This window comes from Poecilia mexicana, unplaced genomic scaffold, assembly GCF_051168715.1.
Source record: "Poecilia mexicana isolate PSO_F unplaced genomic scaffold, ASM5116871v1 scaffold_2, whole genome shotgun sequence".
In the NCBI taxonomy this organism is placed as follows: Eukaryota; Metazoa; Chordata; class Actinopteri; order Cyprinodontiformes; family Poeciliidae; genus Poecilia; species Poecilia mexicana.
In genome coordinates, this window is record NW_028263371.1 from 19,881,901 (window position 1) to 19,894,842 (window position 12,942).

A 12,942-nucleotide genomic window follows, 5' to 3' on the forward strand; every position below is an offset into this window, starting at 1 on the left:
TCTCCAATTAAAATTGTTTGAAGGCACAGAATCTGCCCTGAATTTAATTTAGTCAATTAAATTCAAATAATTTAATTGGTGAAATTAAATTCTTTGACATTTATTTAATCAAAGAATCTCATGAATACGTGTGTTGGGCTGCAGTTTTCTGGCCGATCCCTGGTTACCGATCTTTAAAAAGCCTGGCCTGCTGATTTTGATTTTGGCCGATACCAGTTTTGTAACGGACTTGACCGAACTAGCAAACAGTCAGACTGTTGGTGTGGACAGAGATGCAAGTTGGATGTGAGCAGGGGCGCCGTAAAGGGGGGGGAAATTAGGACAATTCCAAGGGCCCCTGACTGACAGGGGGCCCTCCACAAAATAGTTTAGTTTTTTTCTTCATAGAAATAGAAAAAAAATTGGGGCCTTGTGAAAATTAATGACATGTTTTTAAATTGTTTTTATCAGTAAATGTTACCACTCCCAGACCACCTCCCATTTTACCACTTAACAACAGACGAGTCAGTCAGCAGCTCGAATTAGAACGAACTTAGAATCCAGAAAAAAAATTATTCTTCCAGAAAAGGAACATTTAGTTTTTGTTACTACTTAGAAACTAATAATAATAGTACATTTTACAAATTTAGAGCATACTTAGAAAGTCCAGAGAATACTTACTTATACTTATCTAGCAACCCAGACGTCCAGAGGATACTTACTTATTTAGCATCAAAGATCAGGGATTAGAACAAACTTAGAATCCAGAAAAACCACCTGAGCAGCGACGTTTTAGACTCCTATTCCTCCGACCCAGAAAAGGAATTAGACCAGAGGACACTTAGCAACCCTGAAGCACCTAGTTTACATACTTTAGATCAACATGTGATTCTTTTTTCTTCTTTCCTTTGATTTATTTTGTTTGCATTTCCTTTTAATTCCTGTAAAGCACTTTGTGTTGCCCTGTTGCTGAAAATGTGCTATAGAAATAAAATTACCTTTACATTTATTGTGTTAGTACTGTTACACAGTAATGAAAAACAGTTATTCAAAGTTTATTAACATATTTGTTAAATTAATCACAACATATACATTTCAATGGTAACATGCATCAGAGACATATTAATAAAGGGACACAACAGGTCAGTGTCAAACCTTCAACTAAAAAAAAAAACACCCACATGTTTACATCACAATGGAAAGTCCTGGTTGTTGTTATTCTGGCTGTGGTTCCAGGAAGAACCAAGCTGAAAACCTCCACTGTTTGCTCACCATTTTGATTTGGGGTTTGCCTTATAGAAAACATAATCTTCTTTTCTGAAGAATCCCACTTCTGTTTCATTAGCTGGAGAGAAAAATGGTCAAATATTTAGATTAAACTGACCTGCTTGTTCTGGTAATTATTATTATTGCCATACAAAATTACACGACTGTACAATTATTAAAGAGCTCAGTGTCATTTATTGTCTTACCACCCATCTGTTAGGAATTACTTTCTTTTCCCCCTGAATGATCAATCAAGCTGCATACACGTTAATGGGGATTTAAGCATTTGGATTTGGAGTTTTTTTAGTTGTCAATAATAAATGACCAACACTAAAAGAAATAAACATCTGAAATACATCAGTCTGTATGTAATGAATGAATACAATATACAAGCTTCACATTTTGAATGGAATTACTGATTTAAATCAATGTTTTCAAGATATCCTAACTTTATGACCAGCAGCCTAAACTGACCTCTAGAGAAAAAAGGAGACTAAAATTATATATGCTACAGTTGGCTTCAAATTTGGCTACAAAAATGTGACAAACTTCTAACCTAAGGTTGATTTTTTCCACATTTATGCATTATAAAGTTCTTAACAGTGCATTTCTCCTCCACAATTTTCAAATAAATTAAAATGAATGAACAAAACTACAACACTGCATTTCACTTGGTGTTGAGGGTAAAACATACCACTGAGAATTCAAAAGGGATAACAAAAGTTCTTACCAACTCCAGCAGCTTTGAGGGTTTGGTCATCTTGTAAAATTAACTTTTCATCATCATCCAAACCCATTACCAGCTCATTTGTCTGAAACAATAGAACCAAATGTGTACATTTTAATAGTATTACTTTACAATAAATATCAGAGAGTAGACACACACACCAGTGACATTCTCAGCTCTGGGATACATGTGTAAATACTGTCAAATTTTACTCTGAATTCACCAAGTTACAAACATTTGAACAGCCAAGTATCTCCTGCACTGACTTTGGAAAGCTAGAATGGCTATACTGCACATTTAAAATCGATTCCTTGTTGTAGCTGAACTTTTTACTAACATTTTAGTAAAATTACAACACAGAGGCGTACTGCCCCAATTCTCACTGTTTTGAAGGTTTGTAATCCTCTGTGCACTTATGAAGTGTGTACTTTATGAAGTACACACTATGTACTTCATAGAGTACACAGTGTGTACTCTTTGAAGTACACATTTATAGAGTACTCTATGAAGTACTTATCAAGAAAACCTGAGATCATCCCATTTCCCCATGACTCAAACTTCAATAAAATCAGGTTGTTTTTGTTGTTGTGTCTCATGCAAACTTTGCTTTAATTCCATTTCTTTTTGTATTTAACCATAAGAAATCAGTCGGGCAGAGAGAGTGTTGCCAAGTCATGAAACAGGAACAGCAGGCTTCCTGAAAAAAGAGGAAGTAAGTTTCCAGCTGGAAGATTTCTAAAAATAGTTGAGACTATTCCGTATTTCAATGCATGAAAGTTTTAAAGAATGAAGTCTAAACAAATTGAGTATTTGAATAAAACCCAATGCAGAATACTTATATTAATATTTTCTCTTGTAAGAATGAACAACTGTAACTTTGGTTTCAAATAATTAGAATCATGGATGATAAAGTATTTTTGACTGCAGTGCAAAAATGGAAAACTTAGCTTGTCTTCTTCATAAAGAGACCAGGCTTTTGCATGTAATCCAAATTGCTCAAGAACATCAGCTGATTTCATTTGGGTGTGCCTTTTCAGAATTTTTGGTGATTCTGGGGACGAGGGTTAAGGGCAACATAATTCAACACTATCTACAAATTTTAATCTGAGAAGTCGTTTTTATTTAGAAACAAACCCTATTGATGCTGCATTGTGCGACTTTCCATCAGACAAATACCTTTGAACCGTGAGCTTGATGAATAATCTTCATAGTGTCTGAAAATACAAAATAACAGAATTAGAGAATATGTTGAGTTTTAACAGCATACTAAACAAAATCATGCTGATAAATTAACTCAAAGCCATTCATTCTTCTTTCTCGCTCTCCATGTTGGCTTTACGCTACATGTTGCCATAGCAATTGACAACAACGCAACTTTATGCATCAGGATTCAGCACCAAAAACACTCAAACATCACATAGAACAGAGCATTCAGTTACAGTTTTGGGTTTTTAGGCTTGATGTGTATTTTGCGATTATTAATAAGTGATTGCTTTGGTTGATTAGCCACCGCTTCTATTATTAGCCAATCTAGTTGATTAGCTAATTTAAACACCTGCTTTACTGATGATCTGTCAGTTTGTGTGAGTCGCCTTTTTGATTTTTAAGCTGAACTAAAACACACCTTATTCTACAGCATCGTATCTGAAAGTTAAGTTTCCTCTCCCTCGCTATTTTTTTTCCTAAAACTTTTTTTCTGACTTTATCATCTAGTCATAATTTAGTCAATTCATAGCAAACTACTGCATCCCTTTTTCTTTCATAGGGACCTTACATTTAAGTCTAGCAAGGAAATGGGCGCGGAAACTTGCATGGGTAACATCATGCTGCAGGGGGTCTATAATTTAAAATAACACTGGAGCTCATTTAAGAATATTGAGATATATATCATGTATCATGATATAGCAACAATATATCGGGATATTAGATTTTTCTCACATCCCCCAGCCCTATTGTCAAACTTTTTTTTTTTTACTTAATTTCAAATAAATAACATTAACATACATAGAGGATCTTCAACACAGATAAATTTCCCAGTATTATATATATATATATATATATAAAAATAAGGAATAATCACAGACTTTGACAGTGTTGTTGGTTTTGCATTCTTCAGAGTAGAATGAATATATTTATATTTTTGGAGCCTTTCTTTGCACATCCTCCAAATCTACAAATTATGGTCCCATGTTTCGTAAGCAAGCAGAGACTAAGTGTGAGCGTTTACGTGAATGTTTTGAATACAAGCGTTAAAAGTTTTGAGAAGAAAGACATGAAATCCTGTTTTCAGACTGAAAATGTGTGCTTTTGGACTATGGCAGAAAAATGTCACCCATATTTTATCTGCCTCACCTCTCCCCCGCCGTTCGCTCTGAACCAGCCACCAGGCAGCAGCTCTGGGAGGAGAAAGACTGTCGTACTCTGTGTATCACGCCAGACATTTTAAAGACGCTTATTGGTCTCCAGAAAAACTATAAAAACGCGGACATTATCATCAATAAACAAAATCCCCCCCCGGACCAAATTTGAAAATTGGACATTATGCTGCTACATTTAGTCTTCATCAACACCTGGTAGGTGGAAGTGAGAGCATTGCGCAACATAGAAAAATCATGCGCTAAATAATAAAACATCATTTAAGAAGCTTCGAGGCAGATAATTGTCCTCGAGGAATTTTAATAATCAAGGTACTGGAATCGTGCAAGGAATTTTTACGGCCTTAGAAAGTAACAGTAGAACTGGATCCGAGTTAGGATCCAAAAAACAAAAATTTATGAGCTTCATCTTAACCTGTTGTTTCTTTCTTTCTAAAAGTTCCCACATATCACCAACAGGGAGATTTAAAAAGAAAAATGTTGCTTTCAAGCACTTAAGGCTATGGATGCTTCAACAGATGTCAGCTCTGCTGAACTGAAGAAATACAGAACACCACTGACAATCAATCACACTTTGTTTCAGTAAAAATAATAAAACAAACATACCGTATCCATACTTTCTGAAAGGAGGAGGAAGACCTTCCCTTGTGGCAATATCTGGAAGAAATGTATGTCTCAACTTAAAGCTTTTTATTTAAGGTTAGTAATAAAAACATACCTGGATGCTCCCATCTATTAAAAATAAACCATGGGAGTAGTAGAGCGCACAAATAGAAGATGTTGAAAGGTTAAAATAATTAAGCAGTTCTTATATTCAAATTTGACACAAAACAAAACACAAAAAATAGTCACGATATATTTTTCTTACAAGTTTTTTTAAGTCTTTCTGGGAAATATGTATACAAGGCACATTTATATGGAGTTACATTCGGTTTACAATTATTCATTCAACAAAACCTAATCTCAATTTAGAAAAATAAAACTGATCAAAACTTTTGGAACTGTAATGTTTTTTTTTTTTAATAACAAAAAAAATGTTTAACTTTTTTTAAATTAAAATCACTAATTTTTGTCTCATGAAGTGAAAATGTTATTTGCAATACAAACTTATTTGCGCATGTCAGAAATCTTTGGTTGCGATTTCCTTATTTTTTGCTTGCGAATCTCACATGAACATCCTGGGCGGGGCTTAAAGACGAGCGATGTAAGACGTGACCCTATTGGTCAGCGCTCACTAATTACTTTGGCTGAATCATGTTAACCTGCCACGTTATGCATTGGAAATCAAAACTAGCAAAACTGGCTACATTGCTTTCATAGACTTAAACTTTTTTTTGTCAAAGGCAGCAAATATCTCAGTTATATTTAGCTCTCTAGTTCTTACATTAATGAGAAGAGTCTGAAACAGGAGGGAGTAAGCACTAGCTGACAGCTCAGTGTGGGAGCAGAAAGAAAAACACAAAGGTTGGTATTTCTTTATTTCTTACCATCTTCAACGTAGAGCCTTTAAATCCACAAAATAAAATCTGGATATTTTTCTATGAAAACCTTTGCACTTTGAGCATTAACTTTAAGTTATGATACTTCCCAGACATTCATTATTTCTATCTACTAGTTGGTTCTCAGCCATCAAGGACAAGGAAAAACCAAAAAAGGTTTAAAAATAAAGCAACTTAACTAGTTATAATTTAAATAACACATAGCTTGTATTGAGAGCCATTACAATACATCAATATTTATGATTAATTTTATTAAAAAGAGTCATTCATTAAAACTTTTTATTTAGAGCCTTACATTTTGTAAAGGCGTAGCAGAGATCAGATCAGTGGCTCTGAACCAAACTGATATCTGAACATTTAAACCTTAGTTTAACTTCTATGGGTCTCAACAGTTTGCTTACTAAGAAAAATACACATTTGTTGAACATTACCACTTACTAGTCATGTTTGGTCCTTCAGGTTGAACACATTAAAAACTTTTTAAACCAAATTTGATGTTATATTTCACTGTAACTTGGCGACCCCCCCCCCACCCCCCAACAATGAGATGGGATTTCCTCCCTTGAACTGATGCGCTGAAATGTGTAAACCAAGCAGTTTCACCTACAAATGATTTCTGCTTCTGAGAATAGAGAAATTATTTCGAAGCTGATTTTAAAAACAACCAAAAACATGCGGAGTATCCGTTTCATTTCAACCCGAAATAGGTTTTAAAGTTTGAGCTGAGCCAGAAATGGGATATTCCGACGGGTCGAGGTGTCTCTCCTTCAGGTCCCCCGACTCACCGTCTCTCACGCAGCGCATGAAGTCCTGCACGGTCTGGTTAAGGCTGACCTGCTGGAACACCACAGGCTTGAAGTTTCTTTGTTCAAACGACCTGATGAGGCGAACTGTGACCACAGCTGGAACGTCCAAGTCCTCCGGATAAGATAATCTTTCACCGGCCATCCGCCCAGAAGAGCACACAAAAAAAGTGTGTTTAAAAGTATAAAAACAAGCCTCTGCTCATGTGGAAAACAGAAACTAGAAGTTTAAGACCAGACGAATCGATCCATGAGCTCTTCCATCTTGTCGAGTGGATTCATACTGTTAAGTGTCGCCATCTGGCGGTGAGGAGGCAGGGGCGCAACTGCATGTGTGAATAAATTGCTGCCTGCAGGGCAATTAAAAAAGAATAGAACAAAAACAGGGCAATATTTTATCATTTAATACATAAGTGAGCCAAAGAGCCACTTCTGTTAGCCTGTGTCTAGAACCGCCTATGGGCTGCAGGTCTGAGGCATTTTGTTAGCATCTTTTCTATCATTCTTATAGCTTGATAGGAAGCCTGAACCAAACTGGGTGGGGGAACGCAAAAGAAAAATGTTCCCCCATGTCCCCTGGAGGGCTCCGTAGATGAGGAGGAGGTGATGAGGGGTGCAACAAACAGCATACTTGGATTCAAAATTGATTAGACACACCTGTCCTCAAGGCAAACTGACCTGCATGTTTTCAGTTCAGCAAAACCCTGTCAATCAGCCATCAATTAAAATCATGTGTGGTTGTTTGATGGTTTATCCACCATCAGTCATCAACCTTAACCATAAATTCAGCCTTTGTGATCATAATTCAACATTGAATTTGGTTGGGCCGTCCCACTCATGTAAATGGTGGGGGTGGACCGCTCCTCTCCTTGTAGTAAGTACATTGTAGACGTTTTCGTGTTAATATGTCACACAAAAACAGTCGGTAAGAATTTTTATTTTATTTTATAGACAATGTACAGAAAGGTATCACCACCCACTGTCATCTACAGTGCTTAATTTAAAACGTGAGAACCCCCACTCGGTAATAAAATGCTCTGACCCAGAGCGCTGATGAGGAAAGGAGGGGAAGGGGTGCAGCAAAACAAAACATACATTGATTCAACATTGATCAGACATCGGCATTTCACTCATTAGATTTCAACCACAAGAAAACATTGATTCAATGACACATTTTCAACATTGGTTACTTGGCTAGAGCTGGATGGTTGTTTGATGGTTGATCCACCGTCAGTTGTCGACCTCAACCAAAAATCAACCATTCTGACTATAATTCAACATTGATTTACCGTTGTGTGCTCTCTGGCCAGTTAGAGGCTTAGCGAAAATTTGCTGGCGTTTTCATTTAATTAGCTGATCCATCTCTTCAGCCACTTTGGCAGCTTCTCCCGAAGAAACCAGGTTTCATTATGTATTAAATATAACCTCCAAAATTACAAGAAATAAAGCCTGATTTCTTATGGGCAATAAATTGATATATGAATTTCCTTCTCTGAAATGAATGGGGAAAAAATAAGATTTTCAATTTATTTGACATATTTATTTGCAGCTACGAAATGGCAACATTAGGCATTAAACTCTTGTCGTTCAGGTGATTTATTTTTTTATTAAACACGTTTCATACATGCTTAATCTTTCATATCAGTGTAAAACAGCTGCCTCAAGGTGTGCAGGCGAATGTTGTATCAATAAAGTTAAATAAAAAAAACAGTGCTCGGAAAGGCGTGTCCGAACTTTGAACTGTGGTCCCCGTGTTCAATGAAAGGAGGAAGCAGCGCTGAGCTAACCCTCCATTATCGGTTCATTGCACGTCGCCACTAGCAGCTGAGGAGCTCCACTGAAAATGACAGACTTACAAGTGAGTATGGATACATTGACTACAGTGTGAAGCGTGTTCCAGCACATTAAAGAAGTGGGGGGTTTAGTTCAGTGGTGTGTGGTGGTTAGCCTCTTGGAAATGGCCATTTCCAGGCAGGATCCTTTGGTTTAGAAAAATAAATAACTTAAAGGGAGCTGCTAGTGGGAAGAGTGTTTTTCTGGTGGCGCCGGTTTAAAAATGATCGTTGGTGTATAAATGTTCATCAGGTTTCATGCCTCTGGCTACGGCTCTTTGTTGCAACATAGAGCCTGTGTTACCCACCCACCACGTATTAACGTTGCTGCCACTGTGACTAACGACACGTGTAATCTTATTAACCCTTGCGTTCACAAATGGGGTCCAACTGACCCCTCACCCGTATCACTTGCATCATTTGCCTCAGTCCTAAGTAGACCGGAAGTCTAGTATGAAAAGTGTCCTTCAATTACGTCACCACTGACCTCTGATCAGACTGCGCGACATAGATCAGACACGTGTTCATATTTCTGGCTGATCGGTAGGCTAACAAGCTACTGGTGTCCTGGAGGCAGGGGCGCTGCCAGGAATCTTGGGCCCCATGACAAAAAATGAAATTGGGCCCCCCCACACAGCTGCTGTTACAATTTCTTTAGTCTGACCCATCAAAAGTGTCACAATTTTAAAGCCTTGCTTTCTTTGGTTCAATACTGATAACTAGCACAATATTTACTGCTAGTGAATTTAACATGAAACCTTCTTGCATACAGTATACAAGAAGGTTGCTTAACTTTTTTTTTCTATTAGTTTTATCTTACTGAAATATCTCTTCCCATGAGCAACACCAGGCAATGTGCAAAATATACATGAAGCAATCCAGACTTCTAAAAAGAATTGCCATGTTGTTGCATTTTATGCAAGCTGCAGTATATAACTTTAATTAAAAATATATATTTTCTCCATATTTGTTAAAGCTGTCACAATGTTGTAACAGTTTGCTATGAGATGGATAATCTGTGGTTAAAAAGATCAATCTCCTCTACTTCCTCCCTGAACTATTACTGGATAAAGTAATGCAATGTTTTGGCCAAAAGCAACCAATCAGAACCAGGAGGTGGGTTTTAGTGCTGTCAATCATCCTCAGTCACTCACTACTAAATGTGCTAATGGTGGAGAAACAACATATCGCTCTGTGCGATGACGGACCCTGATTATCAACAGCTGTATGTATGAGAAGGGGAATTTTTAATTTTATTCTGTCTGTCCATTTAAATTTACAATGTTTTTCAAAAATACTGTGTTCAGTCAACTAAAAGTAATTACTTTGATAATACCGAAAGTTGTTGGGGTCAGAGAAGGTCAACCGTTTGATGTTTAAAAGAGCCCTCCTCTTTTCCCCTGTAGGCTAACTTTGATGTGGCCGCAGCTGAAGTGAAGCAGCTGAAGGCGAAACCATCTGATGAGGAGATGCTGCTGCTCTACTCCTTGTTTAAACAAGCCACCGTGGGAGATGTTAACACAGGTGAGACTGCCTCCTCACAGAAGTGCACTCAAATTAAATTCATAAATACTTTATTGATCTCAAAGGGAAATTAAATGTTGTAACTCAGAGATGCAATGCACTAATCTACACTTCAGTTTTGCTACTAGCTGTTATGCTGTAAAACGATTTAGGTTAAAACAGAGCACCTTGTTTTAGAAACAGACGTTAAGGCTTCTGCTTTCATTGCTACACCACTGAGTCAAACGTACTAGGAAATTAATTTAGTTGTGTTTGCATGGTGGTGACAGAACCTTCCTTGTGACGGTGCTAAGTTCAAATCCTGGCCATTTCCTGCTGCCTCAGTTCTCTGTTGCTCTGTTCTTCCTCCCACTGCCCCATCACGAATGTTAGGTGAGATTGGTCACTCTAAATTACCCACCCCCCATGCCCTGCCCTATGATAACCAGCAATACTGAGTAATATCAAACGGCTAAAAAAAATAGTCTGCTAGCATGACGGTCCAGATTGAATTTCTAAGCAATGTAACTTTGAAACCAGTACAAGTCGTCTTACCATCGTATCTCTATCATCTTTCTAAAGCTCGTCCTGGAATGCTTGATTTTACTGGAAAAGCTAAGTGGGATGCCTGGGAGAAGCAGAAAGGTATGTTGGACCACAGCGTACACCTCCAGATCTGTCCATGACCTCCCAGCATGCAGTTAGGCGAACCGGCGACCCACCAATTGCAGAACAAACTCCTACCACTATGTCTGTTTATGCCACTTTGCATGCAAAACTGGAGTCCTTGTGGAGACACAAGACGTGTTCAATGGTTTATTTCTCCTGAAAAAACAATTTCTTTCTTTCTTCTGTCAGGCAAAAGCAAAGAGGATTCCATGAAAGAGTACATCAAGCTGGTAGAAGAGCTAAAGCAGAAGCATGGAATCTAATCACTGCCAGCGAGTCAGGACAGCTGCTGCACACATTTGGACTCTTCCAATTAACCTGTTTAAACACCCTTTTAATAAAGCCGAGGATCCTCTTCTTATAATGGTTAACGTCGGTAACATGAAGGTCTCCTAATGTTGCAGTGCTGGTTAGAAATCGCCTGCAACTTGCTTTTTAGTGTTGTTATAATGTCCATTGTCATTTCAAAATGAAATAACTGCACTTAAAACATGTGTTGTGTACACCCAGACTCTAATGTTTCTACTGTCCAGGCCAGCTAACAGCATTGCCTGGGCCTGAAAACGATTGTTTTATATGGGCTCTCACCACTGCATTATACTGCTAATGGACAAATTAATCTCTTTCTCAATTAAAGACATGGTTTAATTGTCTTTAAACCATGTCCATAATGGTTATCAATGGCATGAAGTTCTAATGTTGCAATGCAGAAACTGTCTTCAGTTTGCTTTTTAGTATCTTTACAATGTCCATTGTAATTTCACAATAAAATAACTCCTTAAAATGTGTGTTGTTCTCCCTGACGGTCCATTTGTATGAGTTTTCCTCCGAAACACCATCCATCCATTTTCTGTACACCCTTGTCCCCAACGGTGTGCTGGTGTCTGTCTCCAGCGAACGTTTCGGGTGAGAGGCGGGTTCACCCTGGACAGGTCGCCACTCTGTCGCAGGGAAACACAGAGACAGGAGACACAACCATGCACACACACACTCACACCTGGGGAGAATTTAAAGAGACCAATTAACCTGACAGTCATGTTTTTGGACTGTGGGAGGAAGCCGGAGTACCCAGAGAGAACCCACCATGCACAGGGAGAACATCCAAACTCCATGCAGAAAGACCCCGTGCCGGGAATCGAACCCAGGACCTTTTGCTGCAAGGCAACAGCTCCACTGTGCAACACCTTCCTAGATAATAAGTAAGCTGAAAGTCACACAAAACCAAAATTGGGAATATAAAATTCTGAAAAAAGAAACGCTGAACAAATTGATATCTTTTAAAGGCCTAAATAGTTTGTGGAGTGATCCAGGAGGATTTTTATGAAGCACTTATCGAGGCTCATCTTCATGGAACGTGACTGATTCAGGAACTGTTTTGTCACATATTTCTAAACGTATATTTTAGAAAAAAGACGTTTAGCATGTTTTTAAAAAATGTATTTTACATTTTTAATATAAGTATATCCACTTAACTGTGGATAGCAAATGGATATTATACTTGATATCAAGTATAACAAGTGGTGATGGCCTATACCATCAGAGTGGCTATCACCATGCTGCCACGATTTGATACATTTGATACAATGTGCTGTATTTCAGAAAAATCCAGCACATTTAAAATATACTTAAATATATTATTTTTTTTCCACCAGGGTGCTCCTTAAGTTACCATATTAACTTCATAAGTCATGCCAATTACGCCCTCCCCCCTCCTTTCCCACCTTTCACAAACTGGATCTGAATGTCAATTATATTAAATCACCACTACTCAGCTCATACCCCTCTCTCCCCCCTCCCACTGCTCAACAACTATGTGGGTGGTGGGGTGCTAGAAAGGTGGTTCACCCAGGGCGCCAAACTGGCTAAGACCGCCTCTGCTTGCATGAGCTATATTCATATTTCAGCCATGGTGCTGCTAGCGTTCGTCAGCCATCAGAGGAGACGTCGATGTTTTATTCAGGCATTGACCGACGTCACTCAATGCAGATGGAGGGCAGGAAGTAAATGCAGCCTGTTTACTTGTTGATCCAGCTTCAAAATGCCTAAAGTCTGTGTTCTGGAGTTGTGGATACAGGTGAACAACACTGCTCTGAAAGATGACGGTACTTTTTAAAAGTTTTGTTTTTGTTTGTTTGTTTTTGCTCTTGTGGCCTTTCTTGAGAGTGGTTAGACAGGAAATTAGATAATTACCCCTGAGCAACCACAACACCCACTCAGTAAAAACAAATTAATCAAGATAAAACTTTTGAAATATTAAGTTTAAATTGTAATTTTTCTTTAGATTTACGT

The 12,942-nt window shown here is 38.0% G+C and overlaps 2 protein-coding genes across 3 annotated transcripts; one reads left to right on the plus strand and one right to left on the minus strand.

The window, feature by feature from the left end:
• Positions 1-1,013: 1,013 nt before the first annotated feature.
• Positions 1,014-6,930, minus strand: cunh2orf76 (chromosome unknown C2orf76 homolog). 2 transcript variants are annotated; one of them, XM_014990018.2, is made up of 5 exons: positions 6,632-6,928; positions 4,954-5,004; positions 3,149-3,186; positions 1,976-2,057; positions 1,014-1,324 (listed from the first exon to the last, which is right to left on the minus strand). In XM_014990018.2, the coding sequence occupies exons 1-5, from the start codon at positions 6,792-6,794 to the stop codon at positions 1,248-1,250; spliced, it is 411 nt and encodes a 136-aa protein (XP_014845504.2). In that variant the 5' UTR covers positions 6,795-6,928; the 3' UTR covers positions 1,014-1,247. The 2 variants fall into 2 exon arrangements, with proteins under 2 accessions (XP_014845504.2, XP_014845505.2); XM_014990019.2 differs by lacking the exon at positions 4,954-5,004 and having other exon boundaries at positions 6,632-6,930.
• Positions 6,931-8,346: 1,416 nt separating this feature from the next.
• Positions 8,347-11,441, plus strand: dbi (diazepam binding inhibitor (GABA receptor modulator, acyl-CoA binding protein)). Its single transcript, XM_014990020.2, has 4 exons — positions 8,347-8,507; positions 9,888-10,005; positions 10,567-10,629; positions 10,843-11,441. The coding sequence occupies exons 1-4, from the start codon at positions 8,493-8,495 to the stop codon at positions 10,914-10,916; spliced, it is 270 nt and encodes an 89-aa protein (XP_014845506.1). The 5' UTR covers positions 8,347-8,492; the 3' UTR covers positions 10,917-11,441.
• Positions 11,442-12,942: the final 1,501 nt, after the last annotated feature.

Coding starts and splice junctions, on each gene's coding strand:
- cunh2orf76 (XM_014990018.2), bottom strand. CDS start 6,794: ATGGCCGGTGAAAGATTATCTTATCCGGAGGACTTGGACGTTCCAGCT. Junction 5,005..6,631: donor CATGCGCTGCGTGAGAGACG/GTGAGTCGGGGG, acceptor CATTTCTTCCAG/ATATTGCCACAAGGGAAGGT. Junction 1,325..1,975: donor CCTCAAAGCTGCTGGAGTTG/GTAAGAACTTTT, acceptor TTTTCTCTCCAG/CTAATGAAACAGAAGTGGGA.
- dbi (XM_014990020.2), top strand. Junction 10,006..10,566: donor CGTGGGAGATGTTAACACAG/GTGAGACTGCCT, acceptor ATCTTTCTAAAG/CTCGTCCTGGAATGCTTGAT. Junction 10,630..10,842: donor TGCCTGGGAGAAGCAGAAAG/GTATGTTGGACC, acceptor TTCTTCTGTCAG/GCAAAAGCAAAGAGGATTCC.